This window comes from Macaca thibetana, chromosome 4 (assembly GCF_024542745.1).
Source record: "Macaca thibetana thibetana isolate TM-01 chromosome 4, ASM2454274v1, whole genome shotgun sequence".
Classification (NCBI taxonomy): Eukaryota; Metazoa; Chordata; class Mammalia; order Primates; family Cercopithecidae; genus Macaca; species Macaca thibetana.
In genome coordinates this window covers 106421733-106440820 of record NC_065581.1, presented here as the reverse complement: position 1 = coordinate 106440820, position 19088 = coordinate 106421733, and the positions used below count along the sequence as shown (strand labels likewise).

At 49.9% G+C, this 19088-nt stretch overlaps 1 protein-coding gene across 2 annotated transcripts in view; it reads left to right on the top strand.

Annotated features, from left to right (window-relative positions):
• The window catches only part of ZDHHC14 (zinc finger DHHC-type palmitoyltransferase 14), a 299829-nt gene that overhangs the window by 259867 nt on the left and 20874 nt on the right, over positions 1–19088 (top strand). For both annotated transcript variants that reach the window (XM_050786737.1, XM_050786736.1), the window contains exons 6-8: positions 9586–9688; positions 11108–11217; positions 16474–16576. In XM_050786737.1, the coding sequence (XP_050642694.1) occupies positions 9586–9688; positions 11108–11217; positions 16474–16576 (316 nt within the window). The remainder of the gene's footprint in view (positions 1–9585; positions 9689–11107; positions 11218–16473; positions 16577–19088) is intronic.

Below are 19088 nucleotides of genomic sequence, written 5' to 3'. Positions count from 1 at the left end.
GTTTAAGCCCTCCTATATACATGTGTATATAGCTATAGACGCACACACACATATCTAGGATTATATAAGGATATGTAAGTGTGTGTGTGTGCATGCATCTTTATCTGTATGTCTGTCAGTAAGTTCAGATGTGGACAGACATGTCCTCCCCAGAGTCCAGGTTGGAAATGCTTGCGGGACGCCCTGAAGGCCGTTGCTGGCCCACACCGCTCGCAGGGAGGCTGCCCGTCCTCACTTCCCTCCTGCTGGTTCGCTCCCTGCTTGGTCTTGTGGCGCCTCCATTATGGACCCGAGGTCCTGCTGGGCTCCTGCCTGGAAAAAGGAGACTTAACTCTAAACCCAAACTATCCCAGGGCAGCCAACAAAAAGACCCTGATAAAACCCATTCCTCCGGGAGAAAAGCGGGGGCCAAAAGCAAGGTCCGGGAAGAACCACAAAGCTGTTCCTAGCGCGGGAGAAGTGAGCAGTGCAGGCAGCACCCCAGCCTGGGTCTCCTTAATCCTTTCTGGAAGCAGGAATGAATTTCAGGAACATCAGACACACACCCACACTGCAAAGCAAGGTGCTGGGTGCTTTAACGTGCAAAGCACAGAGACATTTCTTCTGTGTGCCAATGACACCCCTCCCCTCCTCAACGCTGTGATTGTCTAAAAGTTCTGTGTTCCGACAGGGTGCTTTCTGTTTGAAATATGTGCTTTGGAGAAGAGTTCTTCCTTCAGTGGGTTTGTTAAGAAGTATTACACAGATGATTTTTTCCTAAGTTTGTGTTCCGGAAGAATAAGCATGCATTGGGTGCTGCTGGCTTGCCATGTGTTTCTGAAAAAACATTAGTTCTGCTTATTAGAGAACCAGGTGCTGAGTAGGGCGGGATCCCAACAGCACACCTGTTGGTATTTTTGGTGCCTGCCTTTCCTCTGGACGCCTGCGGCTTTGGAGGTGGCATGGGGATGCCAGCGGGAGCTTACGTAGTATAGCCCTGCAGCTCCTGAGGAAGAGTGTGCCAACCTCAGGGGCCACTCAGGCAGAAGCCTCAGATCACAGTGACTGGGAGTGCTAGAACGGAAGATGGGTCCTGCTTGTCAGTGTGGTGGGGGATTCTAGCATTAGAGAAATGCTAAACTCAAGACCTCCCAACCCCTTCCACTGCCGAGATCCTGAGAACTTGAGAGTGGCTGTTGGGATGGCTGGTTTATGATGGATGAGTTTGATCTGAGGCACGCTCATAAAAGCTGTCCTTTGATTGATGGCAGAGCTGCCCACAATTCATCCTCTCCAGACCTGTACTCAATCCAGAGGAAGGATCTGTAAAGTCCCAAGTTTTTAAAACTGAAGGACGTTTCCCAGCTGACTTGCCTGAGCACAGCACTGGAGTCTAGTGAAACCTTTGCAAGTGGCCTCTGCAGCATTTTCTCGGGCAAGACGATAACTTGTATTTTCACATTTTCAGTGACCTCATATCTAATCTCCTGATCGTGCAATAAAAATATTTTGATGAGAAATAAGGGCACAGGCAAAGGTTTCTCACAGCGGATTTACTCGGCAAAATATCCAACTAAGAACAACGTCATCAAGGAAGTGGAAGAGATTAGAAACAAAAATGGCTAACAGACAACCATCCAGGACACCCTGGCAGAAACATCAGTGTCAATGATGGAAACATTGATACACTGAAAGCTCTTCATCAGGCCCACATAAAACCCAGCGGAACTTTAGGAGAAGGGAATCGAGTAGCTTCTAGTGTTAGTAAGCCCAGACTGGGTGGTACCTGGGCAGCCCAGGAGGAGAGGGAGGTGGAGGCAGGGGAGTAGAGGAGGCCCTCGATGGCTGTGACAGAATGCCTGACTCATTTTCAGGTGCTTAGCAGGCCCCTTCCCAGCCTGCACCATCAGCCCTCCCAGGGGTGAGGGATAGGGCAGGGTGCCTGCTGCTGGGATGCAGCCTTGGAGGGTGCACTTCTGACTCAGAGTCCATAGTCGGTTCTCCCTCCCTCCCTCCTCCTCCTCCTTCCTTTCCACCTCCCGTTGCCTGTACCAAACTCCATTTCCTATCCTTCTTTGTATCAGAGAAGCAGAGGCAGTGGGGAGGGGCCTCTCAGGGCCTGTGGCAGTGGGGTAGCTGCCCCGTACCATAGGACAAGAGCCCCCTGGCCTTCCCCAGGGACACAGACGAATGGAGAGACTTCTCAAAAAAAATAAGGGACGGGTCCCTCTGTCCACACAGCCAGGCATGTTCAAACAAAGGAGATCCACTCAGCAACTGTTTCCTGTAAAAATCATTCTACTCAACAGCCACCATGGGCAAAACCTGCCAGGTCACAAGGTCGAGAACTGGGCCCTGGAAGCATGAGGCACGGACATGGAGCAAGCACACAAATGCACTGGCTCGCCCTCTTCTGCCGGCATCTGCTGCTGCCCAGATCTGGGTTCTTGCTAGGATTCCTTATGCAGAATAAGGCTTGGGTGCCATGAAAAAGACACCCTGTGCTTGGGGTGGGGCATCCTGCAGGGACATCAGGAGAGGTGGTGACGGGGGCCTCCACGCAGGGCTGTGGGAGATGGGTGGGTTCTAGTGGGGGACATGGAAGGAGAGGTCTCAGGCAGCTCCTACAGCCTGAGCAAGGCCCAGAGGATGGTGCCAGGGGCTATCAGGAAGGGGCAGCCCATCCGCAGAGCCACGCCTGGCATCCTGGTGGTGTGCCCACTCCACATTGGGCAGGGTGCCCACTGGGGCTGGGCATCAAAAGGAGGCAGGGCTGCCCATCAACATGTGGTCTGCCCTACGTCGTGTGAGCACACAGGTGCACTTACACACCCAACTGTGTGACGGAAAACTAAGAGGGGCTGTGGTAGCTGAACTCCTATGGCGTGGGGGCAGGTGTGACAGTGTTGAAGACTTCATCCCCTGCATGCTGGCAGGTGAATGACATCATCAGAGCTGGGTTGTGATGCTTGTTTTAAATAATTTTTTTTTCTTTTTTTTTTTTTTTTTTTTTTTGTTGTTGAGATGGAGTCTCACTCTTTTGCCCTGGCTGGAGTGCAGTGGTGAGATCTCAGCTCACTGCAACCTCCACCTCCCAGGCGCAAGCTATTGTCCTGCCTCTGCCTCCCAACCCTCCTGTAACTGGGATTACAGGCACTCACCACCAAGCCCGGCTAATTTTTTATATTTTTAGTAGAGACGGGGTTTCACCACGTTAGCCAGGCTGGTCTCGAACTCCTGACCTCAAGTGATCCACCCACCTCAGCCTCCCAAAGTGCTGGGATTACAGGCATGAGCCACTGCGCCCGGCAAGAACATTTATCTTGCATCAGGAGACACAACAGAGTAGAACAGATGTTTGCAGAGGAAAGGCTCCCGCGGGGGAAATCGGTGACAGAGGGACAGCTCAGTAGGGAGAAGCAGGGCAGTGGGACCTGTGCCTGGAGAGGGGTGAGGGCGGAGGAGTAGGCGCATTCTGGCAAGAGTACCTGGGGGAAAGGGTCACGCTGGAAGAGGGATCCAACTAGTACCAGTTTGGAGAGCAATGGTGAGTTCTAAGATACATTTACAAAAAGAACCTAAAAGATAACACACATGAGTCTCCCCATTGGCCTAGAGTGACCTGAAGTTCCTCTCTTTAGTTACCTGCATGAAATATGGAAGGAGGGAAAAATCAGCTGCTTGTCCATGAGAATGTCGCAGCCTCATAGGAAATGTTACCCACCAGGTGCCTGTCGGGGAAGCCATGTGGTGATGCCGCCTTGGCTTCTCCGATTTATGGAGGCCAGAGCCCTCAGAAACACGTGCTGGGGAGCCAAGGGGAAGCCCTGCCCGTCAACAATCATTTCAATGTAACGTAGCATTAACATCCAATTAAAGGGATTACAACCATTTTTAATCATGACTTATTGTTCAGCTCTCTCAAAATGTGGAGGGTTTTCCGTGGTTGGTAAATCAAATGTTGATTGATTCTCCATTTGCAGAGGCTGTGACAGAAAGCGTTTTCATCCCCAAGTTGCATTCACTGGACACTGACCCATCTGAAAAGCACAGTGGCCTAATACGTATCGTCTGTTTTAATGGGATTTGGTAGGAGGATCCAGGTTGGCCCACAGAAAGGACACCACAGTGGGAAAATCACGAAGGCAGCACAGGTCTTTTCTTAACTTGTCCATCCTGATACCTGCTGATCCTCAGAGGGAACCCAGAAAGTAGGTAGGACAGGCGTCCTTAGGCTGCTTCCAGCTGCAGCTGTGCTGAGAAGTTAATGACTTGCTCAGGGGTGTCCGGAGCTGGAGCCCAGTTCTCCCAACTACCACCCCTCCCTCCCGCCAGGGGACTGAGATGCTTCCTGCTGCCCCTAACCAGCCTGACTGAGGGAGGGTCAGGAGGAAAAAGCATCAGATTGTGTCTCATAAGATCACAAGGTGGGAAAGAGGTTGTTTGTTTTTTCAAATCACCCAAATCCTACAAGAATATATTCTCATTGTAAAAAATCCCCAATGGAGGCCGGGCACGTGGCTCATGCCTGTAATCCCAGCACTTTGGGAGGCCGAGGTGGGCAGATCACGAGGTCAGGAGATCGAGACCATCCTGGCTAACATGGTGAAACCCCGTGTTTACTAAAACTACAAAAAATTAGCCGGGCATGGTGGCAGACGCCTGTAGTCCCAGCTACTCAGGAGGCTGAGGCAGGAGAATGGTGTGAACCCGGGAGGCGGAGCTTGCAGTGACTGGGCCACTGCACTCCAGCCTGGGCAACAGAGCAAGACTCCATCTCAAAAAAAAAAAAAAAAAAAAATCCCCAGTGGTCCAGAAATACAAGAATGAAAAGAAAGTTTTTCTCTTGACCCTTCCTCCGTTCTGCTGTAGGAACCCTTGCCAGCTTTGATGTGTCCTTCCAGATGGTCTTTGAGTTTGAATACATCCGTGTGCATCATACACATATGCTGATATGGGGGTGGGAGGACTTGTACCTAAAAAGAGCCCTTCTTTTTGCACGGTTCCACAATTTGATTTTTTAAAATATTTCCTGGAGATGTTTCCATGATGATACATAGATCTACCTCATTTTTTAAACTATTTCATAGAATTCCACAGTGTAGATGAAATATAGTTTAGTCTTCTGTTGATGGATTATATTTCTTAATTTTTTTTTACTGTTCAAGAAACGAAGTAGTGCATTTTCTTCTGTGTATCTCTATGTGCACACGTTACTGTGTCTCTAGGACTGACACTGGATGTGCCATCTCTGAGTTGAAGGGAAGCACATTTAAATGTTGATAGGGTTGCCAAATGCTCCAGTCTGAGCTCCTGTGCCCCACATGTTTATGGCACTGGCTGTGAACAGTCTTGTCATTTTGGCCAATTTGATGAAAAGGAAAAAAATTACATTGTTTTAATTTCTGTTTTCTGGATAATAGATTGTACCTCTTTTTATGTTAAGGGGTCTTTTTCTTTTCTTATCACAATATATGCCAGTACATGTCCATGTATCAATTGGGTTATTTGTTCTTTTTCTATAAACATGTAGGGTTTCTTTATGTTTCTCAATAATAATAATAATCTCTTAGGTATCCTTTGCCAATCTCCAAATCCAACATTTACCGTTTAACTTTACTTTTTTACACAAAAGTGTTTATTAATGAACACACTCTGTCAATCTCATACTACATGGCTCCTTGGTTTGTGCCTTATATCCTCGCCCCAAAGTTACATGAATGTTTCCTTAATTTTCCTCGAATACCTTTATATTGTGTTTCTTATATTTGGTGCAGTAATTTATCTATCAGATAATTTTGTGGATGTGGTGCAAGCTGAAGTTCTAGCTTTATTTTTTCTAAATGTTTAATGAAGTGTCCCAACACCACTTACTGTTTTACTGTTCTATTCCAGCAGGTCTCAAACTTTTTGGTGTCAAGACTCCTTTACACATTGAAAAATTATTAAGGACCCCCAAAGAGCTTTTGTTTGTGCATATTTTGGAGAAAGAGAGAGAGAGTTATTTATCATATTGGAAATTACAACTCAAAAAATTTTAAAACACAAGAATGCACACACCCACATCGTATTTGAACGAGAGCAAGGACATCATCTCCTTGGCCATTCTGGAATCCGGGAATTCTGGATATGTAACATATGTGGACCCATGATCTCTCACCTTTTGTGATCCTCCAAATACTGCTGCAGTATTTGGAAGCTGGTCCCTCCCTGCCCTGTCCTGTCCCTAGTGCAGGGCTGGGTACATAGAAGGACACAGAGCCTGCACTTCTGGGATTAGGCAGGAACTTGAGAGAAGGGTCTCCGTAGAACAGTGCTTGTCAGAGTTTTTCAATTCCGTAAACATTCAGTGAGTACTGCAGTGTGCAACCTCTTAGGCTAGGGCTGTGGGGAATTTAAAGCCATCTTTCTGGCCACAACGGAGACAAACTCTCTTAGCAGGGGTTGTGGGGGAGACAGAGGCGCCGCGGTAGCTGCTATGATTTGAAACCCATCCTCGATGCAGTAAACGAAGTCCCAGCTGCTTATGAAATCGGCTCCCAGTACAGTTGGATTGTTTCCTCTTCTTTCTCTTTCTAAAAAAAAGACAGTAAATGGGTTTTGATACCTTTAAAAGAAATTTCTGTTTCTTGATCTTATTATGGCATGGATATTTTCAGCATATTGCCAGTGGGCCAGTAAGGAAGGTGTGTCTGTGTATTTGTGTCGGAGTCTGAGAGTGGATGTGAAAGGGAACAGACCATGTAAGCTGCCACAGGTTTACAAATCCCGGAGAAGCAGGAGGTTGGGGTAGGTCTAGGGCCACCCGTCTCTTGGCAAGATTTAGGAAAGGGACCAGCCCGAGACTCTTCTGTCATCCCAGCAGAGCAGACTTCCAGCATTCAAGTCCTAGCTCTGCTATTTCTCAAGCAAATTACTTCATTGCTTTCTGCCTTGGTTTCCCTGTCTGTTAAGGGGGAGTCACACTTCTCCCTGGGTCACTCTGAGGTTTAAGTGGAACAGGACCTGACACATCCCAGTGATGCCAGCCATTGTTAGGAATGATGATGCTGATGGTTCCTCGAGACCTCCTGAGTCAGCTGGGTCCTAGGATGTGGGTAGTGCCAGCAGGCTGCATCTTGCATCTCGCATCCTACTTTGGATTCATGTCATTTTGACACAGCTGCAAGCTGACAGTGGAACTGCATTCCATAATTTACAAAATGTGTCGAAAGCACATGAGATATTAATAGAAAAGCTAGCCAGGCTCGGTGGCTCACACCTGTAATTCCAGCACTTTGAGAGGCAGGGGTGGGAGGATCACCTGAGGTCGGAAGTCCAAGACCAGCCTGGTCAACATGGTGAAACCCTGTCTGTACTAAAAATACAAAAATTAGCCAGGCGTGGTGGTGGGCACCTGTAATCCCAGCTACTCAGGAGGCTGAGGCAGGAGAATCACTTGAACCTGAGAGGCAGAGGTTGCACTGAGCTGAGATTGTGCCACTGCACTCCAGCCTGGGCAACAAAAGTGAAACTTCATCTCAAAAAAAGAAAAAAAAAATAGAAAAGCTGCATTTTTTTATTGTTGCTATAAACCTTTAGAATTCTATGTCCGCTGGCTATGATGCCTCCCGATGGGGGTAATGAGCATAGTTGGCATTGTCAAAGGAGCTGCAGCCACTTTCAGTCTGGGATCCTCACTGCTCGTACATGCCAGGTTTCATATGGTTCATACATAGGAATGTTATATTCACTTTGACTTTGCCATCATTCTACCTGGATCGTAAACTCTGGGTGACACATGAGTATTTCTGGGATTGCAGTTTGGCTCTTCATGTATTATTCAGTAAATAAATCTGGTTCTGTTCTTGATTCTTTTCTACCTTGGCTATTTCTTGTTTCCGTTCCATGTGTCCCCTCCTCTTTCTGTCTCCTGTCTTTTCCCCGTCGTAGCCAGTCCAAACCCATTGCTAGTGTCTAACGTCATCTCCCTCTCACACAACCCAGCTTTCCTGACTCAATCTTCCCACTGGCTCCCTCATCGTGTTCCCTGGACTCCACTTCACCTCTTCTTTCCAGCCAGTGCATGACCTGAATCCCAGGGGAGTTGCCTCCCAGGTCTGCCCCCTCCTGGCAGGGGGGATGTGGGTAGGGAGAGGGGCCTCTTTAGCCCCATTCTGTGGGAAGGCAGTTGAAAATGAGACCATCTTTGCTGCCTGGGACACCATCCATGTGACCCCACGTGCACACAGAGCCTCCACCATTGCCATTTGCCCAGCAGGGGTTGCCCAGGCTGGCGGTAGCTGTGGGTAGGGGTCTGCTTCCCTGTGTCTCTCTGGTCCCCTACCACTGCCTGCTACCATCTCCTTCTAGAACAGACCCAGTGGTTTAGGGCGATGTTGAAAGTCAGTCAACAGGCAGAAGCCCATTCCCTCCTGTTTTGCCTGCAGCCCTGTGTGCCCAGATGGTGACATTGGTTAACCATGGCACAGCAGACCACGGCACCGCACTGAGTAATGTGCTCAACCTTCTGGTCTAAAGATGAATTCTCTCCAGCCTGGAGAAGATCATCACTGATATGTTCTGGCATGGTCTATTTGGCATTCATCCTCGGAAACATTAGGAGAGCAGGAGCGTTTCTTTCTCTAGCCTGTAATAGATCGATAGGGGATGCCAGATGTATGTGTAAACTCCCAAACCCAGGATGAATGGATTTTTCGCCCTGAGAAATATCTGTATCCTGTAAATAGAATTTTATAAGCATTTGTGGGACAGAAAAAGTCTCTGGCCTTTTCACATTGCCACACTCTCGGGTGATGGATCTCATCTGCTGAAGAGCACCAAGCTTTTTCCCTTTGTGTTAGACACATCTTGTGGAACTCTTGACTTCCTCTCTCTCAATGTCCTGCGAGAACTCGTGGTTCCCAGCTGCCTATCAAGCAGCGGAGGATGGCCATATAGGTCAGGGGTTGCCTGAAAGGCTGGGAAAACTCCCCCAAGTAAAAAATACCCCTCACCCTGATGTCACTCCGAGAAATGCCACCGCCCGTTCAGGGGCTTATTTTCTCCTTCTTCCCCTTCTCTGTAAGCAGAGAAGAGGCCGCCCACTAAAGCAGAGGGCTTTCTGGGCCCCAGAAGCCATTCTCCTCAGGGGAGACGCCTGTTGGCACTGCAGTCCTCAGCATTCAGAAGCCAAAATTAGAGTCTGCGATTGATGTACAAGTCAATATGTCATCCTTTTACCCAGGGCCTGAGCTGCAGCCAACTCAAACCAGTGTGCTTCCTGAGCAGGATGCCACAGTCACTGGCTCCACAGTGAGGCACAGAAAAAGGTGAAGGTCAAGTAGAAGTCAGAGGAAGGAAGGTGACGCCCACGGAGCCCTCCAGTCATCACGGAGCCACAGAGGCTGCTCCACGCTGGGGCATGTGACGCCCCCTGCCCTGACGGAGGGTTCCATCTGGTTAGACGAAATTCCCGGAAGAGCAGGAACCAAGGCAAGGCCGGGAGAGAGAGAGGCCAGCAGCTAGAGAGTGGCCTGTGCCTGGGGGGGTTTCGGTTCCAGGCCTCCATCACATCCACCTTTTGCGCGGCCCCTCACTTCCACTTGCCTCCTTGACTCGTGTCACTGTCCTGGAGGCTGTGGTGTGCTTCTTCTCTGTCTGGTCCATCGTTGGCCTCTCAGGATTCCACACCTACTTGATCAGCTCCAACCAGACGACAAATGAGGACGTAAGTTCCTGACCACACAAGACACTGGGTGTGTTCTTGGGTTTTGGGCAATGGAGGAGAAAAAGGAAAGAAGAGGTCGGGCCCAGCTTCTCCCATACATCCCATTCCAGATGTGAGCCCTTGGGAACAGAGACGGTGCCGTGGAAACTTCTCCACATGCCATTCTGCATGTTTCTCTACTGGGAATCTCTACGTTCTCTTTTTTTCTGACCACATCCATTAGATACTAAGGTTGGCCAAGTGACACCCATTTCTGGCCCTGAAGAGACTGTTCTTTCTATTCCTTTGAAATGGTTTCATAAGCTTCTTATCACACTTCCCCTGGTAGAAACCATGGCGGGCCAATATCTTGGAGTGAATGTTTGAGTCTGCCTTTCATATTTAATTTCTCTATGGGAGGAAATTGCCCTGACCCAAAATTTAACTTTTTATCCAGGATTGTCTGCCTGTACTTAATACAGATGAAGAGGAAGTATGAAAACAGGAAACAAGGCCGGGCACGGTGGCTCATGCCTGTAATCCCAGCACTTTGGGAGGCCAAGGCGGGCGGATCACAAGGTCAGGAGATCGTAGACCATCCTAGCTAACACAGTGAAACCCCGTCTCCACTAAAAATACAAAAAAATTACCCGGGCATGGTGGCAGGCGCTAATCCCAGCTACTCAGGAGGCTGAGACAGGAGAATCACTTGAACCCAGGAGGCAGAGTTTGCAGTGAGCTGAGATCGTGCCACTGCACTCCAGCCTGGGTGACAGAGCGACACTCCGTCTCAAAAAAAAAAAAAAAAAAAAAAGAGGAAACAAAATGTTAGAGAATATTTCCAGAGCAGCGTGGTCCACTTTGCTCTTTACACTTAGATTTTGATACAAGTCTCTATCCACACGTGAATTAAATGTCTCAGGATAGGTCCAGTTACCTTAAACAAAAGCTTGAGAAAATAGGTTGTGATAAGACACATGAGATAAGAGAATATTAATACAGTTATTTGTACTTGGTAGCTACAAATATCAGAATATGCAAAACAGACTATTTTGGTTACAAGAAGAGGCTGAATTATTTCAGTCTGTAAATTAGCAATTAGGGGAACCATTTCACCTGCCATTCATTTAATTATCATTTAGGGCACTAAATGTGAGTATGAAAAAATCTCTGCTGACTTATATGAGATGGCCTTTTAGTATCATGTGGGACTAATAAAAGATGATTGTCCCTGAGAATATTATTCTTTCCCTAATCTAACCTGCTGTTTTAGGACATTTCCGAGTTTGGAGTAAATGCCCATTTTCTGTAAGAAAAATACCTCCATTTCTTTGGATTAAAGATGATTTGCATTCTTTATGGCTTCTCATGGTCCAGCTCACCTCAACCGTGCGTTGGCGTGAAGGATATTGCTTGTTACTGACTTTCCTTTTCTTTCAGATTAAAGGATCCTGGTCAAATAAAAGAGGTAAAGAAAATTACAATCCCTACAGCTACGGAAATATCTTTACCAATTGCTGTGTTGCCCTGTGTGGGCCCATCTCACCAAGGTAAGACTCAGGACGCATCGTGCTCTTATACAGACCTTGGAAAACCGAATGCCTCAGCCGTTAGCACAGGCCCCCCGCCCTGGCGGAATGGGTCACCGCCACCAGGTGACCGCTTTGTGCCGCGTGGACATGGCCTTCATGAAATCGAGATCTGGCTCTGTGTGTGGTGTCACACTTCACACCTTTTTTGATCTTCAACCGAATCTGTGTCTGATTTGGGGAAAATTTCCTGAAGCCCAAAATAGAGAGACAGATGCCTGTGGCCCTGCTAATGACTGAGGACCTGCTAATGACTGAAGGTGTGCGCAGGGAGCCATGGTTAGCATCGTCAGGGAGACAAGACACATGCAGGAAGGAAGCAGCCAGAAAGCCTGCGGAAACCAGTTTTGAAAGTTGATTTGCACAGAATAGAAATGTTCATAGGGAGAGAGCCACATGTGCCGCAGTCATTGAGACTGTGGTTGTGGTGATAATGACAATGACACGAACCATGGCAGTAGCTAACCTTTATTGAATCTGTGTTAAGCCCTGCTGTAAGTTCTTTACCTGCATCAGCCTTTTACAAGCTCACTATGTACCTATAGGTAGGCACCATTATATCCCATTCTATGGATGAGGAAAGCGAGGCACAGAGTTTAAATAACGTGCCCAAGATCACACAGACAGTAAATGCTGGCCAGTCAGGATGCACACCCAGGCCGCCCAATGTCAGAGCCAGTGTGTGCCCACTGAGGCACGCTGCCTCCAAGTCAGAGTGTACAAGTTCAAAATACAGATTCTTTGTGAGTTACGCCTATGGAGAATATTTTCAACTGATAAATCGAACCATGATCAACAAATAAGTATTGAGCAAATCTACTTGGTCTCTAGAATGAGTTTCCAACTCATTACTGCTTCCTGCCTTTTGGTCTCTAAATGTGTAAAACGGAGAAATTACAAAAGCCACCATGACTGTGTCCAGGGCAGACCCACTGGGCACCCAGACCTTACCGATGTGCGCTTGTGAAATGCAAACTTCATTTGATTATCAGCCTCAGTGAATCCTCATTAGAGAGGTAAAAAGAATTCAAGAAAAAAAATCCAAGCACATATTCCAAGGCCATCTGTGCACTGGCATTGAGTTATTATGACTTTGAGTCATCGTGGTGCTACTGCAAAACTAGAACTTGATCATTGTCTAGCTTTAGCCTAGAAAGTGGGGAGCCCAGCATGCCACTGTCCTCCTGAACGAGGGGTCCTCAAGGGACCCCTGACCTCCTCAGAGGCTTGGAAAGGGCAAGTGAGGATCCTGGGTTTGGGAGGCTGCTCGGTCCACAGGGGTCAGACATGCCTGGGCAGGTGCCAGCTCCTCTTGAAGAAACCTCCTGACTCACCCAGGGATCCTTCCGGGAGCTCTTTAGGCAGAAAGTCTCTCAGGCAGTGGCTTGATTTGTCGCAGCCTCCATGGTGCTTCCCACTGGCATGTTTGTGGCTAGCAGGGCAGGCCAGGAAATTGAGTGTAAGAGCCAGGGAGAGCTGCCCTCTTTCCGCCGCCTGCGGTGTATGTGTGGGTCTAAGAGAGGCTGCTGAAGCCTCAGTTCTGCCCAAATCTCCGTTCTTGTTCCCAAGTCCTTCATCTGCATATGGCACGGCTTTATGTTGTTTAGAGACCACAAACTGTCACAACCAAAATTATTTCCACAACTGGGTTAAATGTGCTTTTGTGGCTGGATTTGGGCTGTATTCTTTCCAAAATCCACGTTCCTTTGGGTGGGGCGTTTCTTGAGAATGGTCCTACCCTCAGAAGTGTTTGAATCATTTGTTAAAAGGTAAACTGAAGGACATGAAAATATTGAAGAATGTATTTGAACAGAGGTGATTCATGAATCTGGCAGCTCCAGACTTGAAGCAGTGTGGGGCCCACTGAAGAGGCTCCAGGGATTTGGGGCCGCACTGCAGGGACTCCGGGGGAGGCTTTACTGGGTGAAGGTAGAGCGAGGCAAATGAGATATTTGCTTCGTTAAAGCGGGGCTATAGCTTTCCCTGGGTCATTCTGGCGCTTGGGCAGGGACACAGGCCACTCACAGGCTCCCAGGCAGATGTGAGGGGGTGATGCCTACCTTTGCCTCTCCCTCTCATCCTCTCTTGCCTTCCCCTCCCCCTGTGCTACCTCGCCCCAGCCCCTGTGCCCTTAAGTGGGCCAGGGCCTTCCCGGGCATCCCAGTCAGGCCCACCCGCTGAGAGTGTGCCCTGCCTCAGACCCACGTGCCCAGACCCCTGTGCTTGACTTGCCCCTCGTGGGTTCTTAAACGGTGCCATGCCATGCAAATGAAGCAGAGCGAGTCTTTGTGTTCCCTTTTGGGAGCCTGCATACCAAGAGTGCAGAGACCCACATTCGGTTCCTGCAATGTCACCAGAGGCGGGGACGGCAGCTGGCTGGGTATGGCCAGGTTTGGGGGGGAGGGGTCCTCATATAAGCCTGACAGGAGGAATGGAAAATTGGGAACACAGAAAGGCCCAAGGAATGGTCAGTGTCACACCAGACTTGGGCCGGTCACGTGGGTCACGTGGCCACCACTGGCGGCGCATGCGCAGTGGAGCCGGCTCCGTGCCAGGCGCTGGGGGTGCACGGGAGAGGGTCTGGCTCCTGGGCAGCAGGGACCGTCCATGGGCAGGCGGCGCACAGTAAGGTGCATGGGCCGCCCAGGAGTAGGTCTAAGCTGTGATCTCTCCTAAGGGTGAGAAGGAGTTTGGAGGAGGAAGTGGTGGGGAGGAGCAGGGTTTCAAAAGACAAAGGGGGCAGCCTGTGCAGGGACCCGAGGGTGAGGGTCCTGGCTCATCCAAGGAAATGCTGAGGGGGTTAGTGTCAGGAGTGAGGGGCGAGGGGAGCTGGGCCGAGAGGTGAGACAAGACAAGGGGCGAGGCCAGGTGACAAGAAGGATAGGCAGAGCCCGCTGTGTCCAGAGCATCACAGCCCTGGGAGCCCAGCTGCTACATTAAACAGGCTGGATGTGATGGGATGCTGGCCGAGAACGCTTCATTTTTCTCCCCCTGCTGTCCCTTCAGACTTTTTTGATGACCTAGTTCTTTTTCCGCTCCTGGATAAAATCCCCTGCAAGCCCCTTAATTTCTCTTGTCACTTAAAAGAGAGAGAGAGAGAGAGAGAGAGAGCGCGCGCGTCAGGGCACTTTCCCTCCAAAATAGTATCATTTCAGTGCATCAGAACTGCCAAGTTCATTGACAGTTAACACTTCCCATCCCTTCACCCGAACCTGGTTGGGAGGACTGTGGGGTTCCCTCTTCCCCTTGAGTTCTGCCCCACCCCCCGCCCCCAGCTAGTCCTGTCTCCCCACCAGCTTCCTGTCCAACAGTGAGGAGGGGATTTGGGCAGGGGGTCAGTGCTGTTGGTCCCCTGCCAATGCTCTAAACTGGTGGGGTCTGAGAGCTCCTGACTAAGAGTTTCCTCTGAGGACCCCCCATCGCAGTTCCCTGATGGAGGCAGGGCCTTTTCTCCTGAGAGTCACTCATACCTGCCACTGCAACCCCGCGCCCGAGGCCATGAGCCCTGCACAGGCCTCTCTGTGAGGCCCCCTCTGTGGGTCTCTTGGGCTGAGTCCTATCGTGGTTTCCTAGGGCACTGCAGTCCAACAACTGCCATGAAATGGGAGAGTTAAAACAACAGAAAGTTGTTCTGTTACAGTCGGAGGCTCGAAGCCTGAAATCAAGGTGCCAGCAGGGTTGCAACTGTCCCGAGGCTGGGGAGAACCCTTCCTTGCCTCTTCCGGGCACCTGGTGGGGCCATCAGCCCTCTGCGTTCCTTGGCTGGCACATGCTTCACTGCGGGGTAGCCTCTGTCAGCCCGTGGCGTTCTCCCTGTGTGTCTCTGTACCCTCACCCAGCATTCTCTTCCTCTCCTCTTTTTCTTCTTGTAAGGACACCAGTCACATTGGACAAAGGCCCACTCCAGTTGAGTGTGACCTCATCTTAACTTGGTTACATTTGCAAAGACCCTACCTCTAAGTAAGGTCACACTTGCAGGTACCAGGTTAGGACTTCATATCTTTCTGCACAGTTCAACCCGTGACATTCACTCAAGACCTGGTGGTGGTGGTTGTTTGCGACGGAATCTCACTCTGTCGCCCAGGCTGGAGTGCAATGGCATGATCTTGGCTCACTGCAACTTCTGCCTCCCAGGTTCAAGCGATTCTCCTGCCTCAGCCTCCCAAGTAGCTGGGATTACAGACACGTGCCACCACACCTGGCTAATTTTTTTGTATTTTTAGTAGAGACGGGGTTTCACCATGTTGGCCAGGCCTGTCTCAAACTCCTGACCTCTGGTGATCTGCCCACCTTGGCCTCCGAAAGTGCTAGGATCACAGGTGTGAACCACCGTGCCCAGTCCCTCAAGACAGCTTGGCACTGGCTCTCTCCCATGAGACCCACACCTGGACCTTCACCCAACACTCAGGTCCCAGTCCATCCCTGGCTGTCTCCCACACTAGAGGGCAGAGCACCTTTCTCCAAAACAGCCTTCTCTGCTCTTTCCCCCTCTGACCCTTTGTACCTTTGAAGGGAGGGTTGCAACGCTGGTTTGAGAACCCCCTTTGACGTCCTGCAGAGGAGGTCCGGCACTTCTCTTTGAAAGGTGGAGATTCTTGTTGCCTGTTGTTTTTTCTAAACCTATAGAGTGTTCAGCTGGAACTGAGGCAGAGGGAGTCCCATTTGAGGATCCCGTGGTTTTTCTGGCTTATCGTTCTGCCACTTAAAGACCTGAAGGCAGTAGTCATGAGGTTAACTCCTGTGTTCCAAAAGCTGAACTGACACGTAGGAGGCCCTGCGTTCTGAGAAAAGCAGCCCAGATAGTCAGTCCTCAGAGGCGGGGATGGTCGTGGCCTGAACACGTTTGCTGAGTGAATGTAGTAAGAAGATGTGCCGTTGAGGCTGGAGAGGAGCACTGGGGACAGATGGTGACAGGTGGAGTGAGACCAGCTTAGAGGCTGCCGCAGTTAGTGGACAAGAGGGAGATGCTGGCATCTGAGCAGGTGACATGCCCTTGGCCTGGCCAGGAGGCAGGCCATGCCACAGTCATGTTTAAAGGGAGAAGGAACAGAATCTGGTCACTGATTGTACATGAAAGTGAGGAGAGGAGTAGTCTAAGGTGCCTGAGGTGGGCCTATCATGGGAAGAGGGAGCCCTGACACGGAACCTGAAATAGTGCTGCTGCATCTCTGGCTTTTTATTCACTCTCTTCCTCCTGTGTTCTCTTCTCTCTCGCAGCCTAATTGACAGGAGAGGGTACATCCAGCCTGACACGCCGCAGCCAGCAGCACCCTCCAGCGGTATCACCATGTACGGGGCCACGCAGTCACAGAGCGACATGGTAGGAGCGGGGGCCACCGCCCCATGACAGCTTTCCTTTTGCTTGTGTGCTCACTAACAAGTCACCGAGCAGCCTTCCTAGCAGACCTCCCCAGGAGCAGGGGCAGCCCGCGGCCCCCCACCCCCTGACTACCGTGCTCAGACGGCAGGCAAGACGTTAAACAAAGGCAGTAGCCAGGGAAGCGTGTGGCCACTGAGTTTGGTGTGCTTGTTCACAGTTGTGCAGGGGAAGTCCACACACGCGATCCCTCTGCCAAAACAGCTTGAGGCATGTGGATGGAAGCCCCCCTTATACAGGATCAGGCTGTTGTTTGAGGGATGAGACACATGTCCCAGGCAAGGCTGTGCTCATGGTCTTCCATTTCCCTTTCCGTACCTTGGTCCCCATCTGTACTGACCGCTCTTCCACTTCCTCAAGCGTGCGTGGCTGGTGCTGCCAGTTCCCCTGCGTCCACCCAAAGTCTGGGATCAGCCCTGTGCTAAATAGTGCAAATGATCAGACCAGGTGTACGATCACTTGCCGCAAAACTGACCAGTGCCTCTCCAGGGCGCGTACACGTCTCACGCTTTCTTCGACGGGTGGACGTGCTTTGCTTCCTGCGTGCAGGTTCCCAGCCTGCAGGTTTCCAATGGGCAGGTGGAGATCTGGGGGAGGGGGCAGGAGTTATTCATGGACACCAGAAATCCCAGCCTGGCCTGGTCCCGACCATCAATGTCTTAAGATTCCCTAGGTGTCTGGAAGGCAATGGCCTCTTTTTATTTGGAACAAATGTCCCTAAAGTTAGAAGTTCCATGTTCCTGCAGAGGACCTTGTCTTGTGGTGGTCCTGCGCTGTGTGCTCTTTCTGTAGCTGAATCACCCACTCCAGAGCGTCCATGACAGATCAGAGACCTGACTTTCAGGTAGACTGGATGTGGGCAGCAGCCCAGAACACCTTGCTTCTGGGAGCAAAGAACTGCAAGGTGGAAGCTGGCAGCCTCAAGAGAGTCCTGAGACTATCAGCTTCCACAGCTGTGTGAACAAGGCTCAGCCCCCAGCAGAGGTGGCTGGGGTTTGTGTGTTGGTGTTGGTGGTGTCTTATTTGTATTGCTTTGCTCTGCTTTGCTAATAAAACGTTTTCTCTCCCTGTCTCTTTTTTTTTTTTTTTTTTTTTTTTTTTTTGCTTTTTTTTTTTTTTTTTGAATCAGAGTCTCGCTCTGTCACCCAGGCTGGAATGCAGTGGCATGGTGTCAGCTCACTGCAACCTCTGCTTCCCAGATTCAAGCGAATCAGCCTTCCAAGTAGCTGGGACTGAAGGTGCATGCCATCATGCAGGCTACTTTTTGTACTTTTAGTAGAGACAGGGCTTCGCCATGTTGGCCAGGCTGGTCTCGAACTCCTGACCTCAGGTGATCCACCTGCCTCAGCCTCCCAAAGTGCTGGGATGACAGGCATGAGCCACTGTGCCTGGCATGTTTTCTTTCAAAGCAAGTACGTTTATTTCAGGGTCCTTGCCCTCCACTCTGTAAGGGATCAGGGAAACAGCTTGTTTGGTCATAACTCATGCACTCAAGGGACCCTTTGAGGGTCACTCCCCCATATTCTTCAGAAAAAGAAACTGAGAACAGACGGAGGAAGAGACAGGCTCGCAGGAAAGGGGATTACATTCACGGAGACCAGCTGTGTTCAGGGCGTGTGGTGGTCACCAACTCATTTAACCCTAAAGCCACAGTGGGAAAAGGGGACGCTTGACCCCACCTTTTTTAAGTAGGAGAGATTGGTCATCTGTCTACCCAAGAGCACACAGACACTAATTTGTGGGTTCAAAGCTAGCCTGGTGACTCCAGTGCCCACGTTCACTTCTGATACTGCATGCCCACAAGTGCACAGGCATTAAAGACCAGGAGATCTGTGCTCAGAGGCTTTCTTCACGATTCGCAGGTGCAGAAGAAGTGCCCTTAAGGACAGAGCTCACCAGAATTCTGGCCACAACATACGTTGATCATTTCTCTGATGTGTGCATGTGTCTACACACAATAACCTCTCATTCAATCAGCCACTCTACCTGGGTTCCCTCTGTGTGTTGAGGACTAGACTAGGAGCTAGAGATACAAAGTTTGTGGGGTACAGCTCATCCACCTTCAAAGGGGTCAGTAGTCGGGGGCAGCATGTGAGCAGATACATGAAGGAAGCATTAAGAACCTGCAGTAGAATTGACCACTGATGGCAACTGTCCTTCTCAAAACCAGTGAACTTATGTTCCTCTTACCCTGTGATCCCCATAATACTGGGCTCACCAAGTTCTTCAGGGTACTGATCTCAGCAAGTTCTATGCTTTGTTGAGATTAAGAAAATTAACAAAGGCTGTTTACAGGTGCTCTCACCAGGAAGCCACTTCAGGTCAAGACCAGGTGGGACATAATTCATCAATCCAGCAAACAGTTATTGAGCACCTACACTGTGCCTCTGTGATAGAGAAGGTAGCTTTAACCATGGAAATGGGGAGGTCGTTTTACTCCATATGGCAAATCAGA